Source organism: Chiloscyllium punctatum, chromosome 39, assembly GCF_047496795.1.
Source record: "Chiloscyllium punctatum isolate Juve2018m chromosome 39, sChiPun1.3, whole genome shotgun sequence".
Classification (NCBI taxonomy): domain Eukaryota; kingdom Metazoa; phylum Chordata; class Chondrichthyes; order Orectolobiformes; family Hemiscylliidae; genus Chiloscyllium; species Chiloscyllium punctatum.
In genome coordinates, this window is record NC_092777.1 from 59,949,882 (window position 1) to 59,969,516 (window position 19,635).

General features: G+C 41.4%; 1 protein-coding gene across 6 annotated transcripts in view; it reads left to right on the forward strand.

Moving 5' to 3' along the window:
• The window catches only part of helz (helicase with zinc finger), a 274,742-nt gene extending 268,048 nt beyond the window's left edge, over positions 1–6,694 (forward strand). For all 6 annotated transcript variants that reach the window (XM_072558865.1, XM_072558869.1, XM_072558867.1 and 3 more), the window contains one exon: positions 4,878–6,694. In XM_072558865.1, coding sequence (XP_072414966.1) covers positions 4,878–5,209 — 332 coding nt within the window. In that variant the 3' untranslated portion in view covers positions 5,210–6,694. The remainder of the gene's footprint in view (positions 1–4,877) is intronic.
• Positions 6,695–19,635: the final 12,941 nt, after the last annotated feature.

The following is a 19,635-nucleotide window of genomic DNA, read 5'->3' on the forward strand; positions in this document are numbered from 1 at the left end:
TTTCACTGCAAGCATCTAGTTAAGCTTGTGAAATCCTTACTCAAGTATTATTTGTATTTTCCAGTAAGGCCTCTTGTCATTGCCTCATATCAGCAACATCTTGGCTGGGTGCTGCTGAGCATTAACATGCGATAGCAACAAAGTCAGGCACAAGTAGAAGTTTCAGTTTGCTCAGTTCCTGGTCCATGTTATCTCAAGTGAGATGGCACAGAGTGGAAATGGTGATTTTTTTTATTGTTAACCAACAATATTAAGAGGAGTGGAACCAAGATAAATAAATGGAGCTGAGATGTAGAATAGCAATAAATTGAATTTTCGTGGGACAGACTTGAGCTGAAACTCAACTCTATGCCTTGGGTTCCAAGTAGTGTCTCACAGTCAAAAAGGTCCAGAGGTAAAATAATATTGATGGAATTGTGCTTCACTGGTTGTTCCCAGTGACTGACATGTAGATACATCCCATTAGCATGAATGGTGTTTGGATAAGAAACTAGGCTGTTGATTACGAGCATTATTTGGAGATTAGGGGTAAAGAAAGTAAATTAAACACTTTGCATTTTCAAAAGTTATCACTTAAGCTGATCAGTAGAAGTAACAAATGGTAGGCAGTAAACATGTCTAATAGGTGAGGATCTAACCATCTCCCTTTAACATTCAATGGTATTATAATTACTGAATTCCCCACCACCAAGATCCCTGGGGTTTACCATTGACCGGAAAGTGAACTAGACCAGTCATATAAATACAGAAGGTACATGGGCAGATCAGAGGTGAGGAATTCTATAATCAATAACTTGCTTTTCTCATTCTTCAAAGAATTTCCACCATCTAAAGGCAGTATGCTGGAACACTCTCTTTGTCTGGATGAGTGCACTCCAACAGCATTCTAGAAGCTTGACAACATCCAGGACCAAGCAGCCCACCTGATTGCCATTGGAGCCACCACTTTCACCATGTTAGCACACTCCACCATGTACTGTGACAGAGATGTGCACCCCCATCTACAAGTCTCACCAAGACTCCTTCAATAGCGCCTTCCAAGCCTGTGATCTGTATTACTTCAAAAGATGAGGCAGCAAATACAGAGGAGCACCACCACCTGTAAATTCTATACCATGCTTCCTGTTGTGATGTCAAAATCCTGGAACACACTCTTCCTAAAAACATTGTGGGTGTAACTACCCTCCACACACTGCAGTCATTCAACACCATCTTCTAAAGGAGAAATGAGGACTGCAAATGCCCACCTTCATCTACCTATCGCCTTCCTAGCTACCTCCTCCTCCCACCTTCCCCCCCCCCCCCCCCCCCCCCCCACCACCACCACCACGAGCCTATGCTGGAAACATCAACTCTCCTGCTATTCAGTTGCTGCCTGATCTGCTGTGGTTTTCTAGTGCCACACTTTTTGACCAACGACTAAAGGACAATTAAAGATCGGTAACAAATACTGGCCTCATAGCAATATCCCTGTCCTGTTAAAGAATAAATTAGAATTGATTAGCAAATTTTGTTGGGTTTGCTAAATTATGATTGAGGTAATTGCAAAGGTTTTTAATCTTTGTCTGTACTTTCAGGCCTCTTTTGAGCTCTGTTATTAACATTTTATAGGTCAATTCATAAACAGAGGTTTGTAAATTTGGAATAAACTACAAGGGCTTTGGAGGGAAAATATCACAGTGCAGCAGTTCCTAGAGGAAAACCTGACAGTCTGAAGTTTAATTGAATCTGCTGTCTTGTATATCAAAAATCAACATCCTGAAATGTCTTTGGGAAAACAATTAATTGAAGTGATTTAGCCAGAAGCTGTTAACAATAGATAGAGATCACCAGAATAGAGACTGCCTCCTTCAGAGAATATAATGAGGTAGGAAATCTGCAGAGCATTTAATTATCTCCAATAAATATTCTGCACTTTTCTGCATCAACTAATTGTAATAGATGCTATTTGTAATCGAGGGTATTGCAATGTAAAATATTGCATACAAACAATTCAGTCATGTCTCTGAATCAACAAATAAATTGAATTTATGAATATTGAGGCAAAATTATTTTGAAGGTAACAATTATCTTGAGAAATCTAATTGCTATCAGATTTTAGAAAATATAATAGCATGTATTTGGATAATATTCAACATTATTTCAAGAAAGTATCACAATCTGTACAATAAAATCAGGATTAGTCATTTCCCACAAATTGAAGTCATTTTTATTTTTGGTGAAGAAGATAAAATTGCAGTGAGTTTTACTTTCCAGTTAGCTGTGGGATATCAGTGCAAGCTAGATTATGACAAATCAAGCATTATTGATATTCAGAGGCTTTTCAGAATCTCAGAATTGTTATAACATAGTGGGGACCATTCAGCCTGCACTGAAACTGTTATCTAATTCCTATAATGTGAAAGAGTTGGAGGTGGTAAAGTGATTCTTAAAGCTGAGTGATGCAGTAGTCAAGAGATAAGTGGGAGGGGAGTGGAGCTGGGGAAAGGTAGCTGAGGATGTGATAAGTAGAAGAAGAAGCGGATAGGTTGGCCTCTTGACCTGTCCTACCTGTCCATCTTCCTTCCCACTGATCTGATCCACCCTCCTCTCTGACCTGTTGCCTTCTCCCCCACCTTCATCTCCTTATTGCATCCTTAGCTACCTTCCCCCTAGCCTCACCCCCTCCCATTTATCTCTCGGCCCCCTTAGGCCACCTACTCATTCCTGTTGAAGAGCTTATGTTCGAAACGTCAATTCTCCTGCTCCTCGGATGCTGCCTGACCGGCTGTGCTTTTCCAGCACCACACTCTTTGACTACTGTTTGAGACCCAAGCCAGAATCATGTCATAATTTTTCAGTTCTCAATTAAGTCAGATTGGACTCACTGAACCCACTTCTAAGCGGATGTCAATTGATTACATAAGAACTATCTATGGATCAATTCAAATGTGAAGTTAAACTGACAGTCATACACAAATTGCAAGTGAGTTAGGACATACTGTATGTATTAAATCAGTTGGGTTTAAAGATTTTTGCCCCACAATGCCAAGTCTCCAAAGTCATCCTAATAAGAGTCCAATAGAAGCTGGTTGTTGTCAGACATGAGTCATTTCGGGTCCAGGACATCTCTGCTGGAGTTGCTGAGGGTAGTGCCCTAGGTTTGACCATCTTCTGCTTCTTCAAAAATCAGCTTCTCTCAATGTTCATCAAAAATTGCTCATTGTTCAGCAACATTTGCAACCCCTCAGATACTAAAGCAGCCCTGGTTATTGTTTTGCCCTCAATGTATTTGTAAACTCTCTTTGGATTCTCCTTAACCCTATTTGCCAAAACTACTTTGTTACCTTTTTCCCCTCCTGATTTCCCTCTTGAGTAAACGCCTACTGTACATATATTCCTCTAGGCATTCACTCAATCCCAGCTGTCTGTACCTGACTTATGCCTTTTTTTCTCTTGACCAGAGCCACAATTTTTCTAAGTCATCCAGAATTCACTACACCTACCAGCTTTGGCATTCATATTAACAGGACTGTCTCTGAAGTCATGTTGCCTTTTTTTTTAATGTATCCTGCTGATTACCATGAATATTAGCCTTACTCCAATTTGGAACTTAACTTACAGATTAGGTCTATCCTTTCCCCTAACTATTTTAAACTTAATAGAATTGGGATTGCTTTCTCCAAAGTGCTCTTGTACACACGTAACAAATTCCTTTCCATCCAAGCCCTTAACACTACAACATCCCAGTTTATGTTTGCAAAGTTAAAATCCCCTACCTTAACAACCCTATTATTCTTACCGATATCTGAGATCTCCTTACATATTTACTGCTCACTTTCTAGCAAATTATTGGGGACTTACAGTATCAAGGTGATCATCTCTTTCCTATTTCTCAATTCCATCCATATAACTTCTCTGGACATTTTCCCAGGAATATCCCCCCAAAGTACATCTGTAATTTTATCCTTAACCACAAACTCCCTCCTCTCTTGCCGTCCTTTCTATGTATCCCATACACCACGGAACATTAAGCTGTCAGTCGATATTGTTTTTTTCTGTTTGATCTTGCAAGTTTCCTTTAGAGTGAGGAATACCCTTTCTACACCTTTTTCTTCCACAGTGTAGGTTTTGTGGGTCTCACATTCCAAGTACCAATGATACTTTATGACCACATACTTGACCCTTCACAGGACCTGCCAAGCACACTTTCTGTTGCAGAGGATCTTCCGACTTTATGGCTTGTGTAATGAGACATTGTATCACTGGTGTCCTTCCCCTCCTGTATAACAATGTTCTTAAGCTGGAATTTTGAGAAAGATTAACGTCCATTTGTGCTGGTTCATATAGGCTGACAGCTCTCTCACACCTTGTCCAAGTGCCAATGCTTCACATGTGAGCTAATGGTGTCCATGTAATGTGAACAGACTCGGGGAGGGAGTTGAAGCTTGTCCTTACCCAACATGCACTGATGAATGTAGAGCATTTATAGAAATGTTGAAATATAATTCCCCCCTCTCACCAGATGCACTGCAGTTAACTGTTGTGGCCCAATGCCTTTCCAATCACACATCAACTCATCGGTATATGGACTTGCCTACAAGGCTGTTCGATTTTGTTCCCCCCACTTCCTGAATTGAGCATTCAATCACCGAAACCATCAGGGAGTCTACTCATTATTATTTACTATTATGTGTCAATTTATTTGTTACCAGATTCCAACCTTAATGCTCCTATTAATCTGTCTGCAACATGAAAGTAAGAGACTACCCAAAAAAGGCTTGTTGTGGGAATGGTGTAAACGTTTCACATGTGTGGCAATTTGATTGAGCCCTGCTCTTGCTCTGCCTCAATCCTTTCCACCACTTTGACATTGACCTGTTTTGTTTTGATTACAGTTCAATCCAAGAAACTAAGACCCCCAGAAGAGCACCTAAAGCCAGAGAATGTATCGCAGCTGTCAGCAAACTCGTTCAACTACAATGTGCTCCAGCATCTTGGCCAGTTTCCCCCACTCCTGTCCAACAACCAGATCACAGAGTCCAGCAGCCAGCAGAAAGCAAGTGGAAACAAACCAGTCATGTCGTATGCCAATGCATTACGGGCTCCACCAAAGCCTAAACCTCCACCTGAGCCTGCAAAGAAAAATGGCGACCCCCTGTCTTTGTTTCAGGAACTTAGCATAGGCAGTTCATCAGGTAGCAATGGATATTACTCTTATTTCAAATAAAAAAAAAGGTTGTTGCTTTTTAGATAATAAAATGAGTCAGAACAGTCAGAAATATAGTTTGTTAAAAGTATTCAGAATTTCTGTGACAAAACTTCCTGGAATTTTTTTTGTTTTTTTTTGTTTTATTTTGTCAGAAGGGTCTCATCCTGTGTATATTTTACATTACTGTATGTACTTTGTCGTTGATCATAGATTCCTAAATTCAACCTTATTTCTTTCAACAAAAAAACAAAAAAAAATCTTTGATATGCTTAGGTAAATCTTGTATCAGCTCAGAAAAAAAATGGGAAAAAAAGTTTTTAAGCAGAGCATTAATTTTTGAGTCACTTTTTAAGAATACTTTGCTGACATATAGTAGCATACAGTGCTGGGGCTCTGTACTAGACATAGCCAGCTTACATGAGGAAGAGGACAACAAAATTTGTTTCATTTCAAGCAAAGTTTCTTAAAAAAAAATGTTAATTTCATTCAGAAACATTTTGATCAATTGAAAGATTTTACTCTGTGTAAAGTGTTATTGTAAACAAACTGCTTTTAACTTAAAAATAGGATATATATTTGCATAAACATACACACATGTATATTAAAATTCAGTTTAGACCCAAAGCTTTTACTTTTTAAATAAAAAGGCAGAAATCACTGCAGTAAACATAAGCACACCTTCATCACACATGCTCTGCATTTTAGTTGCTTTCTGGGACAAGCTGACAGCTTTGCTCATTTTACAGTTAATTTGATAGATTTTTTTTAAATTGAATCATGAAGATTAAATAAATCTAGATATGCTGGTGCTTAGTAGATTATTAACTTTTTAAAAAGTGTGAATTTAGTTTAAAAGAAAAAGTTATTATTTGACTTCACTATGCATGTGTAAATGTTTTTAAATCTGGCTTTTTTTTTCTTTTGAAGGATTACACAACTGTGTTGAACTTCATAGCTTTTATTGTAGTTTTAATTTTGGTACATTATTTGATGTTTACATTAAAATGTGATGACACAAACAAAATTCTAATATTCTAACTTTTTTTTTCTTCTGGAAATACAATTGCAGAGTGGCATCACTTTATTTACATGTTTCTGTTCAAAGCAATTTTTCCTCTCCTCCTTACCCCTCCCACACGCAGAAAAGTTATGAAACTTTGCTATCAGCATTTTACCAGCTATCGATGAACATGTGCAACTTGAAATATGTTCCTGTATGTTCTCCACCTTATAAATACATTTTTGTTTTGATTTGTTTCATTGCAGTTTTATTTCTCTGGTTCCCTTCAGTTTGTTTTCACTTGTATCCGTCCTGATAGTGGTTGGGTGACATTCTTTTTCAGGTGTTTTTCTGTCCTCTCTCTCTTCTCTCCTCCCCCCTAAACTTCTGATAACTTTTGTTTTCTTACTCTGGGCATTGCAATAGCTGCTGCAGTCAGGAAATGTGTAATTTTCCATCTGCTTTTATTTTCTTTTGTTCAGTATTAAAGTATTTAAATTGGACTTCCTTGTCTGCCTTTTTCTATAGAGTTAGTTGAAGTTCACTGCACAGTGGCTTTCGCCTCCATGGTTGTGTTAGACTGTACTGCACACAATGGTCAAGGGTTGCCTGCTTATCATTTTCATGGGTGGGTTACATGGATATTTACTACAATGAGCATCTACAGGTATTGCACACACGTCTCAATTCATGTTTCTAGTCATCTAAGGTTGTACTAAAGGATTTATCCACGAATAGGGCAACAGAGCAATGTTTCAAACAGGCAGGCCCACACAACTCGAGCAGAATAAGTCAGGAATAAGAAATGCTTTTGCACGAGTACAACTGGATTGTTTTGGCTATTGTGATCACCCGTAGCCTACAGATCAGGGTCTAGACTCACCTAATTTTACTCTGCAACTCTCAGAAACCATTCAACATTGCTTTATAGTCATCAGTCGTCTTGATATTTAGTACAGAATTGCATCAATTTGTAAAAGTGAAATTTGCAGAACTGGAAAATCTGTACATTACACTGATATTCAGCAAGTGAAGACATTCTTAATGTGAACTGGACAAACAGGGTACATGGGTTTTATTTAGTATTGCATTTTAATTAGGTTGCTTGGACTGAGGTGACAGTCCAATGTAGTGGTTAGCATTGCTGCCTCACAGCGCCAGGGACCTGGGTTCGATTCCAACCTCAGGCGACTGTCTGTGTGGAGTTTATACAATCTCCCCGTGTCTGCGTGAATTTTCTCCGGATGTTTCGGTTTCCTCCCACAATCCAGGTATGTGCAGGTTTGGGAAATTGCCCATAGTGTTCAGTGATGTGCAGGTTAGGTCCATAAGTCAGTTGTAAATGTAGAGTAATAGGGTGGGGGAGTGGGTCTGGGTGGGATACTCTCTGGAGAGTCCGTGTGGATTTGTTGTGCCTAATGGCTTATTTCCACACTGTAGGGATTCTAGATTTCTAGATGTCACAGCTTCTGTAACATATAGCCAACTGCAAGATGCACAACATTAGCCCTGAGTTTACTCTGTCCCTTTTTTTTTCATTTCCCATTAAATTGCCTCTTTCCAGTCTGGGAGTAAATCTCCAGCAGAACAACAACTGTTTTTCTCAAACTCACTACATGAGAAATTTGTCTGCTGCACTGGCTTAGTACTCCTGTTTGACCACCTGCCTCGTGAGAACATGGACAATGAAAAGACCACTCAGCTCATTGTAGTCCCAAAAATAACCAGATAAAGTGAGATTTTATCACAGGGCCACTTCCCTTTTCCTTCTGAGTCACGAAATACAAAGGACATTCTTTCCATTATCACCACACAAGTGTAATCTGGAATTTTACATAGTGTTCATTACATTTGCTTGTGGAGCTCTTGGAGAGAAATTAGTTTGTAGCTCAAAACCCAATGCTTGTTGAAAATTGTGTTTTGCACATGCATTTACAAAGCCAGTGAGCTCAAACCTTTCAGTCTGATTGTATTTGTTCTGCTTTATAAAAATTACACAGGACATGAGAGGTGTTCTATAAATTTGGAGAGTATATTTCACGGTAATGTTTCATCGGCAGGTATTGTACCTGTATCATCACTGTTCAGTGTGTGGGAATAACATTTGATGTCAAACATGAGAGGAATGAGTGACATTTAATTTTAGTATTTCTTTATAATTACTTTATCTCAGGGGATACTCTTCCAGCTCATGGCCCAACAGGTTCTTTTTTTCAATCTCTGTATGTGCCCAGAAATTACTGAATCTCAAATCTGGAACAAACCAGGATTATTGAATATCTGGATCTACTGTCTCCCCTTAAAGGTAGAAATCCTTGGAAGAAAGTCTCCTTTTACAAAGGGTAGACTGAGAAGTTCAAACTTTTTTGTTGTATATAGCTCCTTCTGCATGCCTTTCATTGTGAACTTCTGGCAGCTTTCTATTTAACTGTGTTTTCCTAAAAGCTGTGACATTCTTGGCCCTTGGACTTACGTCTGTCTTTTCATCCTTTGTCCCCCAGTATTATACAGTGGGTGAAAAGCCAAATTACTGACACTTTGCATCCACTGTTTGATTACATTTCTGTTTGCATTTGTGTTCTCCTTCAGGATGGTGATGTTCTGAATGCAAGGAGGCTCCCCGTTGTGTCTCAGCATCAAGTTGGCCAAGCCCCTAGTGATCTAAAACGGGATGCAGCTACACACACTGAGCTTTCCTTGCACAATTCCTAGCAGTTGTGATCATTAGAAACATGGTTGATCATAGTCAACCAGATCTTAGCATGGGAATGTTCCAGAATATTAACTTCACCAAAATTTATATATAGAATGGATGAAATGTCTTTTTGCTGCATCTGCCAACATCTTTCCTAGTTCTTCCCTGATGAAGGTAATGGTTCTGTGCTGGTGTACAGATTGTTGGGTGTCCTCACATGAGTGTGTATTGTACAATGCAGCGTGTGATGACTCAGCACAGACCTGTTTAGCCTGTTGTTCACAGAAGAATAATTTATATAGCACCTTCAATATTGTAAAAAAGAAACCCCGGGTATTTCACTGGAGGGTTATCAAGCAACGTCACACTGCACCGCATGAATAGGTATGTAAGAAATATTGTTCTGTCAACAGAAGAGGTCAGGACAGAGTTTATGGAGTGCTGAAACCACTAACATCTCAAAGCCACCTTTATGCAGTTACCTTCCTACAGACCAGAGATCCAAACTGAACATAGCTGGTTTCTCTGCTGAGTAGACTCAGTGAAACAAAGGAATGTGATGTTTATGATTAAATAATTTTGGCAAGATCCTATCTCTCGTGAATACTTTCAAGTGGCTTATTCCTGTAATGAGTGGTTTTAATGGGTTTTACTGCTTGTTATAAATGCTAATGGTATATTGTTCCTTTGCAGCCTTACTGAGAAGCTGATAATTTGCCAGGTGCAACTGCAGAACTCTTCTCGTTTATTTTTTAGTGTTATTTATAGGGAATAAATTCCTAAATTAATTCTGCACTGGTCCACTTACTAACGTTCACATTCATCATTTCCATACCATTTGTATACAGTTTATTCAGTTTGACAGCCATATAGTCTGGTGCATCATCTTGCTCAACTTTTAATGGATTTGTTTTTCGGTGTTTGGTTTCAGTTTTAAATTGGTTGCAATATTCCAAGGCAGCGTAGTGAATGCAGAATAATGAAGTTAATTGTATCTGAATTATTAAAAGGGAATAGACAGTGAAGAGACAAGTGTTTTTCCACATAAATGTCCCCTTACTCTTGGTGCCTCTGCTTACAAAAGTAGATAACTCTAGACTGTATGTCAAGGTCTGCAGCAGGTTCCTGATTGCATGGTGTAATTTTCTGATTGGCAAATAAATCCTGAATGAGGGAAGCAGTTCAGACCAGCTTAATTCACCCATTCAGGGACCTCTTGTGGCACAGTGGTAGTGTCTGTACCTCTGAGCTGGGAAGCCTGGGTTCAAGTCCTAACTACTCCAGAATAACACCTCTGAAAGGGTTGATTATAAAATATCTCATTCGCCCTTTCAGAAAGACCCCACAGACACAGAGTCTCCACCCGATTGATTCTAGGGCGTTTCCCTTCATTATAACATAATTTGTAATTGTAAAGTATTTTTGACATTGTAAAACACTCCCGGATAAGTTACGGCTGCATTGTCAAGTTAAAAGGCCGTATATAAAGAGGGAGATAGAGGCGCCAACAGAGGGAAGTAAGTCCGCTGCTTTAAAGGTTTATTCCACATCTTGGATTGCTTGGTAAGGTCCTTCAATTGTGCCTCCCCTCTGCAACACCTTCATGTGGACTGAGTAAAGCCCTGTCCACTGGGATCAGGTTTATTTTCAGTGCAGTTAGCACAGAAAAAACAAATCTGTGAAAGCAGTGAAAGGGATCAAGGAATTTAAACCATGGAGTTTGCATGATTTTGGTATGAGTGGAGTTTGAACAACTGGGCCAGAATCATTCAAGTGACTCAGCTCTTCCCCAGACACCGGCCCTTGGAATGGAGTGGAACCAGGACAGGAGCAGGGAGTGACAATGTCCAGAGGGTTCACCAGGTCAACACATGGGGAGGTGGAGAGGGGAGTTGGGGGGGGAGTGAGGGGGAGGTGGAGTGGAGTGAGGAGGGGGAAAAACAGGGAGGGGAGTGAGGAGGTTAGGGGTGTGGGGAAATCATCAGTTCTGAAGTAACGCCGAACTGGTCATTATTTTAAATCCAGCTCCTCACAAGCAGTGGATTAAAAGTTGTTTTTGGTGATGACCCCATTTTCAGTTGCATTTCCTGGCACCACCCTGAAGGATAGTTTGGTTTTGGAAAGCAGCAATTGTGATGTGCAGCTGTGCAAACTGAATCCTGGCTCTCCTGCTGACTCTGAGGGAATTACCCTGGAGGTTCAAAAATTCCCATCCTCGGAATGTGACGGAAGGTTCCAGCTCTGTGAAGCTGAATAATTACCTGGGAAATGTTAAAACATTTGAAGTTCTACTTCACCCCAATGTAGGCAAAAACAAGGATTGCAGATGCTGCAAACCAGAGTTCTAAATTAGAGTACTTCTGAAAAAGCACAGCAGGTCAGGCAGCATCCAAGGAGCAGGAAAATCGACGTTTCAGGCAAAAGCCCTTCATCCCCAACTGAGTTTCTCAAACCCCTGAGCAGGCTTGCTGGGTCTGGGCCCACTTCCACAACCCCCTCCTGCAAAGGTCTGATGTGTCCCCTGACACATTTCCCCCTCCCATCATCAACCCCAAGCCCCAACTTCCCCACTCTCACCAACACCCAACAAACCATCCCCCATCCCTCCACTTAGACACTCATGCACCATCCATACATTTGATTTATGTTTTTCTTGTCACATGTACTGAGATACAGTGAAAACTATTGTTTTGTGTGCTGAATAGACAAGTTATACCTGACATAAGTACTTCAAGATAATAGAACAGAATGCAGAATATAGTTTTACAGCTACAGAGAAGTTGCAGAGCAAGATCAACTCTAATACATAAGAGATCTGTTCAAAAGTCTGACAGCAGGGAAGAAGCTGTTCTTGAATCTGTTGGTATTTGTTTTCAAATGTTAGTATTTTCTGCCTGATGGAAGAGAGTATAACTGTGGTGGGAGGGTTCTTTGATGTTGTCTGTTTTCCTGAGGAGCCAATGGAAGGGAGGCTGGTTTGTGTGATGGACTGGGCTGTGTTCAAAGCTCTCTAATTTCTTATGGTCTTGGGCCGAGCAGTTCCCGTACCGAGCTATGATACGTCTAGATAGGATGCTTTCTATGGTGCATCTCTCGAAAATGGTAAAAGTCATTGTGGACATTGCTGAATTTCCTTAGCCCTTCTGAGGAAGTAGAAGTGTTGGTGTGCTTTCCTGACTGTAGTGTTAATGTGGATGGACCAGGACAGATTGTTGATGATATTTACTCCCAGGAAACTGAAGCTCTCGACCACCTCTACCTCCGCCCCATTGATACGGATGGGGCGTGTCCTCCATTCCTCTTCCTGAAGTCGATGATCAGCTGCTACATTTTGCTGACATTGAGGGAGAGACTGTTGTCTTCACACCATGCCAGTAAGCTGTCTATTTCTTTCCAGTATTCCATCTCATAATTGCTTGAGATCTGAGGTCCCACAGTTGTGTCATCAGCAAACTTGTTAATGGAGTTAGAGCTGAGTTTGGCCACATAGCTGTGAGTGTATAAGGACTTGTGAGTAAGAGGCTGAGTAGACCACCTTGTGCAGCACTGATATTGCAGATTATTGTGGAAGAGATGTTGTCACCTATCCTTACTGATTGCAGTCTGTGGGTCAGGAAGTAGAGGATCCGGTTGCAGATGGAGTGGAGCAGAGTCCTAGGTCTCGGAGTTTGGTGCAGAGTTTTATTAGAGGTGTTGAAGATGGAGCTAAAGTCAATAAATAGGAGCCTAATGTATAAGTGTCCTTGTTATCCAGATGCTCCAGGGATGGGTGTAGGGCCAAGGAGATGGCATCTGCTGTGGACCTGTTGTAACAGTAGGTGAATTGTAGCGAGTCAAGCGAGGCCAGAGTTGATGTGCGCCATTGCTAACCTTTCAAAGTACTTCATAACAATGCATGTCAGAGCCACCGAGTGGTAGTCATTAAGGTACGTTGCTTGATTTTTCTTTAGCCCCAAGATGATAGTGGCCTTCTTGAAGGGGTTGGCACCCTCGCATTGCAGTAAGGAGAGGTTAAAGATGTCTGCAAATACTCCCACCAGCTGGTCCACACAGGATCTGAGTGCACGGCTGGGGATTCCATCTAGGCCAGTCGCTCTCTGTGGGTTCACCCTCAAGAAGGCTCACCTGATATCTGTGGTGGCAACACGTGGGTACAGGTACACCTGAGGCTGTCCGAGCCGGTGACATCATTTCACTGACCTTCTGTTCTAAACGAGCATGGAATACATTGAGCTCATTGGGGAGGGATGTATTGTTGTCAGCAAGGCTACTCGACTTTGCTTTGTAACCTGTTATATTGTGTAAGCCTTGCCACAGTTGATGTGTGTTCATGTGGTTAATCTGAAGCATCTATTTCCCCTGCTCCTCAGATGCTGCCTGACCTGCTGGGCTTTTCCAGCACCACACTCTCAACTCTATAATCTCCAGCATCTGCAGTCCTCACTTTCGCCTAGTCTGGGACTCTAGTCTGGTGTTGTCTCTTGGCATCCCTGATGGCTTTATTAAGATTTGTACCAAGATTTCCTGTGTAGGTCAGGGTCACCCGACTCAAAACACCTTAGACCTGGTAGTGAATCTTCCAGTACATCCATGATTTCTGTTTGGTGATTAACTTCTTTGGCATGCAGTCCTCTATACACATGACACTCTATATAACCCTTTACCCACTTGGACTGCATCTCCAGAGTTAGATTATAGACTTACCCTTCCACTGGAGCCGTCAATGTGACTCAGTGCCTCTGCACATATAAATTACAGAAGAGGAGATATTGACTGCCAGGCAATGGACTCCACCAATTCTGATTACAAGGATTGCTGAACAGGTCTCCCTGGTTTCCGAACAGGAAGCTCCTGTCTGGGGATTTCTAGTGTAGAAGTCACCAAAACGTTACCTCTGTCAATGTTTTTGTTCAATCTCAGTGTCCCAAAAATGGATTTCAGACCCTGATTGGTGTTTCTGGGCCCTCACTGGGGCTAAACGTGGTTGTAAATGTTCCTTTGAGTTCTTGTCACATCACTTCCAACCACTTTGATCAACATGAGTAGCCTTTACTTTTCAGAGAATCCTTACAGTGTGGAAGTAGGCCATTCGACCCATCGAATCCACACTGACCCTCCCAGCCAGACCCACCACAATCCCTATAATCTTGTATTTCCCATGGCTAACTTGCACAACCCTAGACACTATAGGCAATTTAGCCTGGTCAATCCACCTAACCTGCACAACTTTGGACTGTGGGAGGAAACTCACGCAGCCCTGGGGAGCATGTGTAAACTCCACACATACAGTTGCCTGAGGATGGAATCGGACCTGGCTCCCTGGCGCTGAGAGGCAACAGTGCTAACCACTGAGCTACAGTCGTGCCTAGTCATCTTTCCCCAATATTTGAATAATTCATTCAAAAAGTTTCATTTTTCACCTGTGTTGTTGGCTGTGGATTAATGACTAATCAATGAAGATATCAGTATACTTTCAGAGGTTTGGCAATGTTACTTAACCACCCTCCCTATTTTACCACTGTTCATGGAGTAGAAATTGGAGGGTGTGGGGGAGTTGTGTGAAGGTTTTGAGCAACTAAATGTAGTTCTTAAACTAAAGGTTACATGGATGACTCACTGCTTCTGAAATGCTTCTTTTGCACAGTTTGTTCATTTATTTACTTTTTTAATTAAAGAAACACCAATAATTTTGGTGAAGAAATGTACGTAACTTTTCTACATTACAGTTTTGTAAGTAGAGTGGAAGTAAGATACAATTGAGCCGTTCATTGTTGAGATAGAAGATCAGCTTAAGAATGATAAGTGTCAACTCTGTCCCCAGAGCATTAGTGTTCAGTACAATAGTTAAGACCATCAGAAATAAGAACAGGACTAGACCATTTAGCCCCTCAAGCCTGCTCTATCATTCAATAGGATGTTGGCTGATCCAACATACATCATGTCCACTTTCCTACTCTGTCCCCATAACTATTCATTCCCTGACTGATCAAGAATCTGTCCATCTCACCCTTTAATATACACAAGGACACTGTCCCCCCATGTCTCTGTGGCTAGGGTTCCATTGACTTCCAAACCTCAGAAGAAATTTATCCTCATCTCAGCCTTAAACTGATGTCCCTTTATTCTGAGACTGTGCCCTCTGATCCTAGACTTTCCCATGAGAGGAAACACTCCTGTCAAGACCTTTAAATGTACTATTTTAATAACTACTTTTATTAACATGAATCAAATTCAAGTCACTGGTTATATTCATGCAGTCTGCTACCACACACTGAATTGTGTCACCTGGAATACTGAATTCTGCATTGCTTTAATGGTCATAATGTCACCAAGAATGATTCTAGGTTTATGTCACACATTTTGTGTCACAGTGTCTTCTTCCATACTTGCAAGAGGCCATGATAAACTGTACTGTCTGAATTTGGAACAAGGGCGGCACAGTGGCTCAGTGGTTAGCACTGCTACCTCACAGCACCAGGAACCTGGGTTCGATTCCTGTCTCGGGCGACTGTCTGTGTGGAGTTTGCACATTCTCCCTGTGTCTGCGTGGGTTTCCTTCAGGTGCTCCAGTTTCCTCCCATAGTCCAAAGATGTGCAGGTCAGGTGAATTGGCCAAGCTAAATTGCCCATAGTGTTAGGTGCATTAGTCAGGAGTAAATATAGGGTAGGGGAATGGGTCTGGGTAGTTTACTCTGCGGAGGGTTGGTATAGGCTTGTTGGGCCGAAGGGCCTGTTTCCATACTGTAGGGAATCTAATCTAATCGAAAGTCTTACAAACCCACCAAAGATCCCAGGTTTGGCCCCAGCTCCACACATTTGGGATGGCAGACAAGCTTCAATGCTTATATTCAGTGGGTGAAAAATTGGCATGGTTTTCTACTCTTAAAATCTGTCCTGGGAAGTGCATCTATTAGCATGACTGTTGCTCCACTGCCTACTGCCTTACACATGAAGCATCAGTTGAGTACAGTATTAAATGATGGATCCATGCAGGATGCATCTTCTGGAACTGAGGAGTGTAAATTTAAAATTCTTTTGTATAAGTTTCAAAACAGGTATGACATTGACAAAAAAATTATCCTCTGCGAAACTGTTTTCATTTTAATACTCAAGTTGCTGCAATCATGTCTGAGTGAAACATTTAAGTAACCCCCTTTAATCATAATAGAACAATTTTCTGCATGTTGCTATTTTATCAGTGTGCAAGTAACAGTGACTGGAGTGTTTTGTTAATTAGGGAGTTTGAGTTAAGCAATGGTTGGAGACAGTGTCACACATCAGTGAGCATGAGAGTTACATGGATAATACTGCTGGCAAGGTGGTCACATTATACCTCAAGGGACAGGAGGAAATAAGGGAATAGGTGACCACAGGCAGTCATAGAGTCATAGAGATGTACAGCACAGAAACAGACCCTTCGGTCCAACTCATCCATGCCGACCAGATATCCTAACCTAATCTAGTCCCATTTACCAGCAGTTGGCCCATATCCCTCTAAACCCTTCCTATCCATGTACCCATCCAGATGTCTTTTAAATTCTGTAATTGTACAAGCCTCTACCACTTCCTCTGGCAGCTTGTTGCATACACACACCACCCTCTGCATGAAAAAGTTGGCCCTTAGGTTTCTTTTATATCTTTCCCCTCGCAGCCTAAAATTATGCCCTCTTGTTCTGGACACCGCCTCCCCCCCCCCCCCCCCCCCCCCCTTGTCTATTAAACTATCCATGCCCCTCATAATTTTGTAAACCTCTGTAAGGTCACCACTCAACCTCCGACACTCCAGGGAAAACAGCCCCAGCTTGTTCAGCCTCTCCCTGTAGTACAAATCCCCCTGGCAACATCCTTATAAATCTTTTCTGAACCCTTTCAAGTTTCACAACATCCTCCCAACTCCTGTACTCAATGCTCTGACCAATAAAGGAAAGCATACCAAGTGCCTTCTTCACTATCCTATCTACCTGTGGCTCTACTTTCAAGGAGCTATGAGCCTGCACTCCAAGGTCTCTTTGTTCAGAACACTCTCCAGGACTTTACCATTAAATGTATAAGCCCTGCCCTGATTTGCTTTTCCAACATGCAACACCCCACATTGATCTAAATCAAACGCCATCTGCCACTCCTCAACCTGGCATGGTTAGAAATATGGGACTGGGATATCATAGCAATTACAGAAACATGGCTCGGGGATGGGCAGGACTGGCAGCTTAATGTTCCAGGATACAAATGCTACAGGAAGGATAGAAAGGGAGGCAAGAGAGATGGGGGAGTGGAATTTTTGATAAGGGATAGCATTATACCTGTGCTGAGGGAGGATACTCCCAGAAATACATCCAGGGAAGTTATTTGGGTGGACTGAGAAATAAGAAAGGGATGTTATTGGGATTGTATTATAGACCCCCTAATAACCAGTGGGAAATTGAGAAACAAACTTGTAAGAAGATTTCAGTTATCTGCAAGAATAATAGGGTGGCTATGGTAGGGGATTTTAACTTTCCAAACATAGACTGGGACTGCCATAGTGTTAAAGGTTTAGATGGAGAGGAATTTGTTAAGTATGTACAAGAACATTTTCTGAGTCAGTACGTGGATGTACCTACTAGAGAAGGTGCAAAACTTGACCGACTCTTGGGAAATAAGGCAGGGCAGGTGACTGAGGTGTCAGTGGGGAAGCACTTTAGGGCCAGCGCCATAAATCTATTTTAAAATAGTGATGGAAAAGGATAAACCGAATCTAAAAGTTAAAGTACTAAATTGCAGGAAGGCTAATTTTGATGGTATGAGGCAAGAACTTTCAAAAGCTGATTGGGGGCAGTTGTTCATAGGTAAAAGGACGGTTGGAAAATGGGAAGCCTCCAGAAATGAGATAACGAGTATTCAGAGAAAGTATATTCCTGTCAGGGTGAAAGGGAAGGCTGGTAGGTATAGGGAATGCTGGAAGAAATTGAGAGTTTGGTTAAGAGAAAAAAGGAATCATATGTCAGGTATAGACAGGATAGATCGAGTGAATCCTTAGAAGAGTATAAAGAAAGTCGGAGTATACTTAAGAGGGAAATCAGGAGGGCAACAAGGGGACATGAGATAGCTTTGGCAAATAGGGTTAAGGAGAATCCAAAGGGTTTTTCTAAATACATTAAAGACAAAGTGGCAACTAGGGAGAGAATGGGACCCCTCAAAGATCAGCAAGGCAGCCTGTGTGTTGAGCCATAGGAGATGGGGGAGGTACTAAATGAGTATTGTGCATCAGTGGAGAAGGACATGGAAGATTTCAAATGTAGGGAAATAGATGTGACATCTTGAAAAATGTCCATATTACAGAGGAGGAGGTGCTGGATGATTTGAAATGCATAAAGGTGGATAAATCCCAGGACCTGATCAGGTGTATCCCAGAACTCTGTGGGAAGTGTTTGTTGGGCCTCTTGCTGAGATATTTGTATGAGGTGAGGTGCTGGAAGACTGGAGGTTGGCTAACGTGGTGCCACTATTTAAGAAGGGCGGTAAGGACAAGCCAGGGAGCTATAGGACCAGTGAGCCTGATGTCGGTGGTGGGCAAGTTGTTGGAGGGAATTCTGAGAGACAGGGTTTACATGAATTTGGAAAGGCAAGGACTGATTCGGGATAGTCAGTGTGGGAAATCATGTCTCATGGATTTGATTTGAGTTTTTTGAAGAAGTAAAAAAGGATTGATGAGGGCAGATGTGATCTATATGGACTTCAGTAAGGCGTTTGACAAGGTTCCCCATGGGAGACTGGTTAGCAAGGTTAGATCTGATGGAATACAGGGAGAACTAGCCATTTGGATACAGAACTGGCTCAAAAGTAGAAGACAGAGGGTGGTGGTGGAGAGTTGCTTTTCAGACTGGACACCTGTGACCAGTGGGGTGCCACAAGGATCGGTGCTGGGTCTACTACTTTTCGTCATTTATATAAATGATTTGGATGTGAGCATAAGAGATACAGTTAGTAAGTTTGCAGATGACACCAAAATTGGAGGTGTAGTGGAAAGCGAAGAAGGTTACCTCAGATTACAACGGGATCTTGATCAGATGGGCCAATGGGTCAATGAGAATCAGACAGGTATTGCAGGAACCTCCTGAGGTCCTACTTACAAATCAGTTTTCTACTTTGGAAACTGATGCATGAGCCCTGATAAAAAGACATCACCACAAAAAAGACAAGAAAAATGATGTCCGTTTAACTCTCTGATTAACTCGGCACAACATAAACTGGCCAATGTTTGGGTAACTTACTACAACCAGTTTCAAACAAGTTTTCCACTTACACCGTGAAGCACTCCTTCATATTTGTGAAGACCATACAGGATTTCACGTATTAATAGCAATGTAGCATCCATATGCTCATTTAACAATGCTGGGCTATTCACCATTCAAGAGTCAATAGATATTTGCACTGCAGCAATTTTGTGAATCAGTACTCATTAAACCTATGAACTCAGTAACTTGTGCAGTTGAATTCCATTTTAATGACACTATGCATCCCAAATAAATGGCTTTGCCATGAGTTCTCTGCTAGACCCATCTCCTCAAACATCTTTTTTTGGATTCCATGAGAATTGTATGTTCAATGAAATCACACGTAACCTGCTATTCCTTACATTTTTCCAATATTAAATGAGATGCTTCCAATACAGAAGTCCATAGCTGCATGCAAGAATTTCCTTGATGGGCTGGCTCCACCCTGCTCTCAAATTTAAATTTGAAATCTAACAGTCAAATGAAATCACTTTTC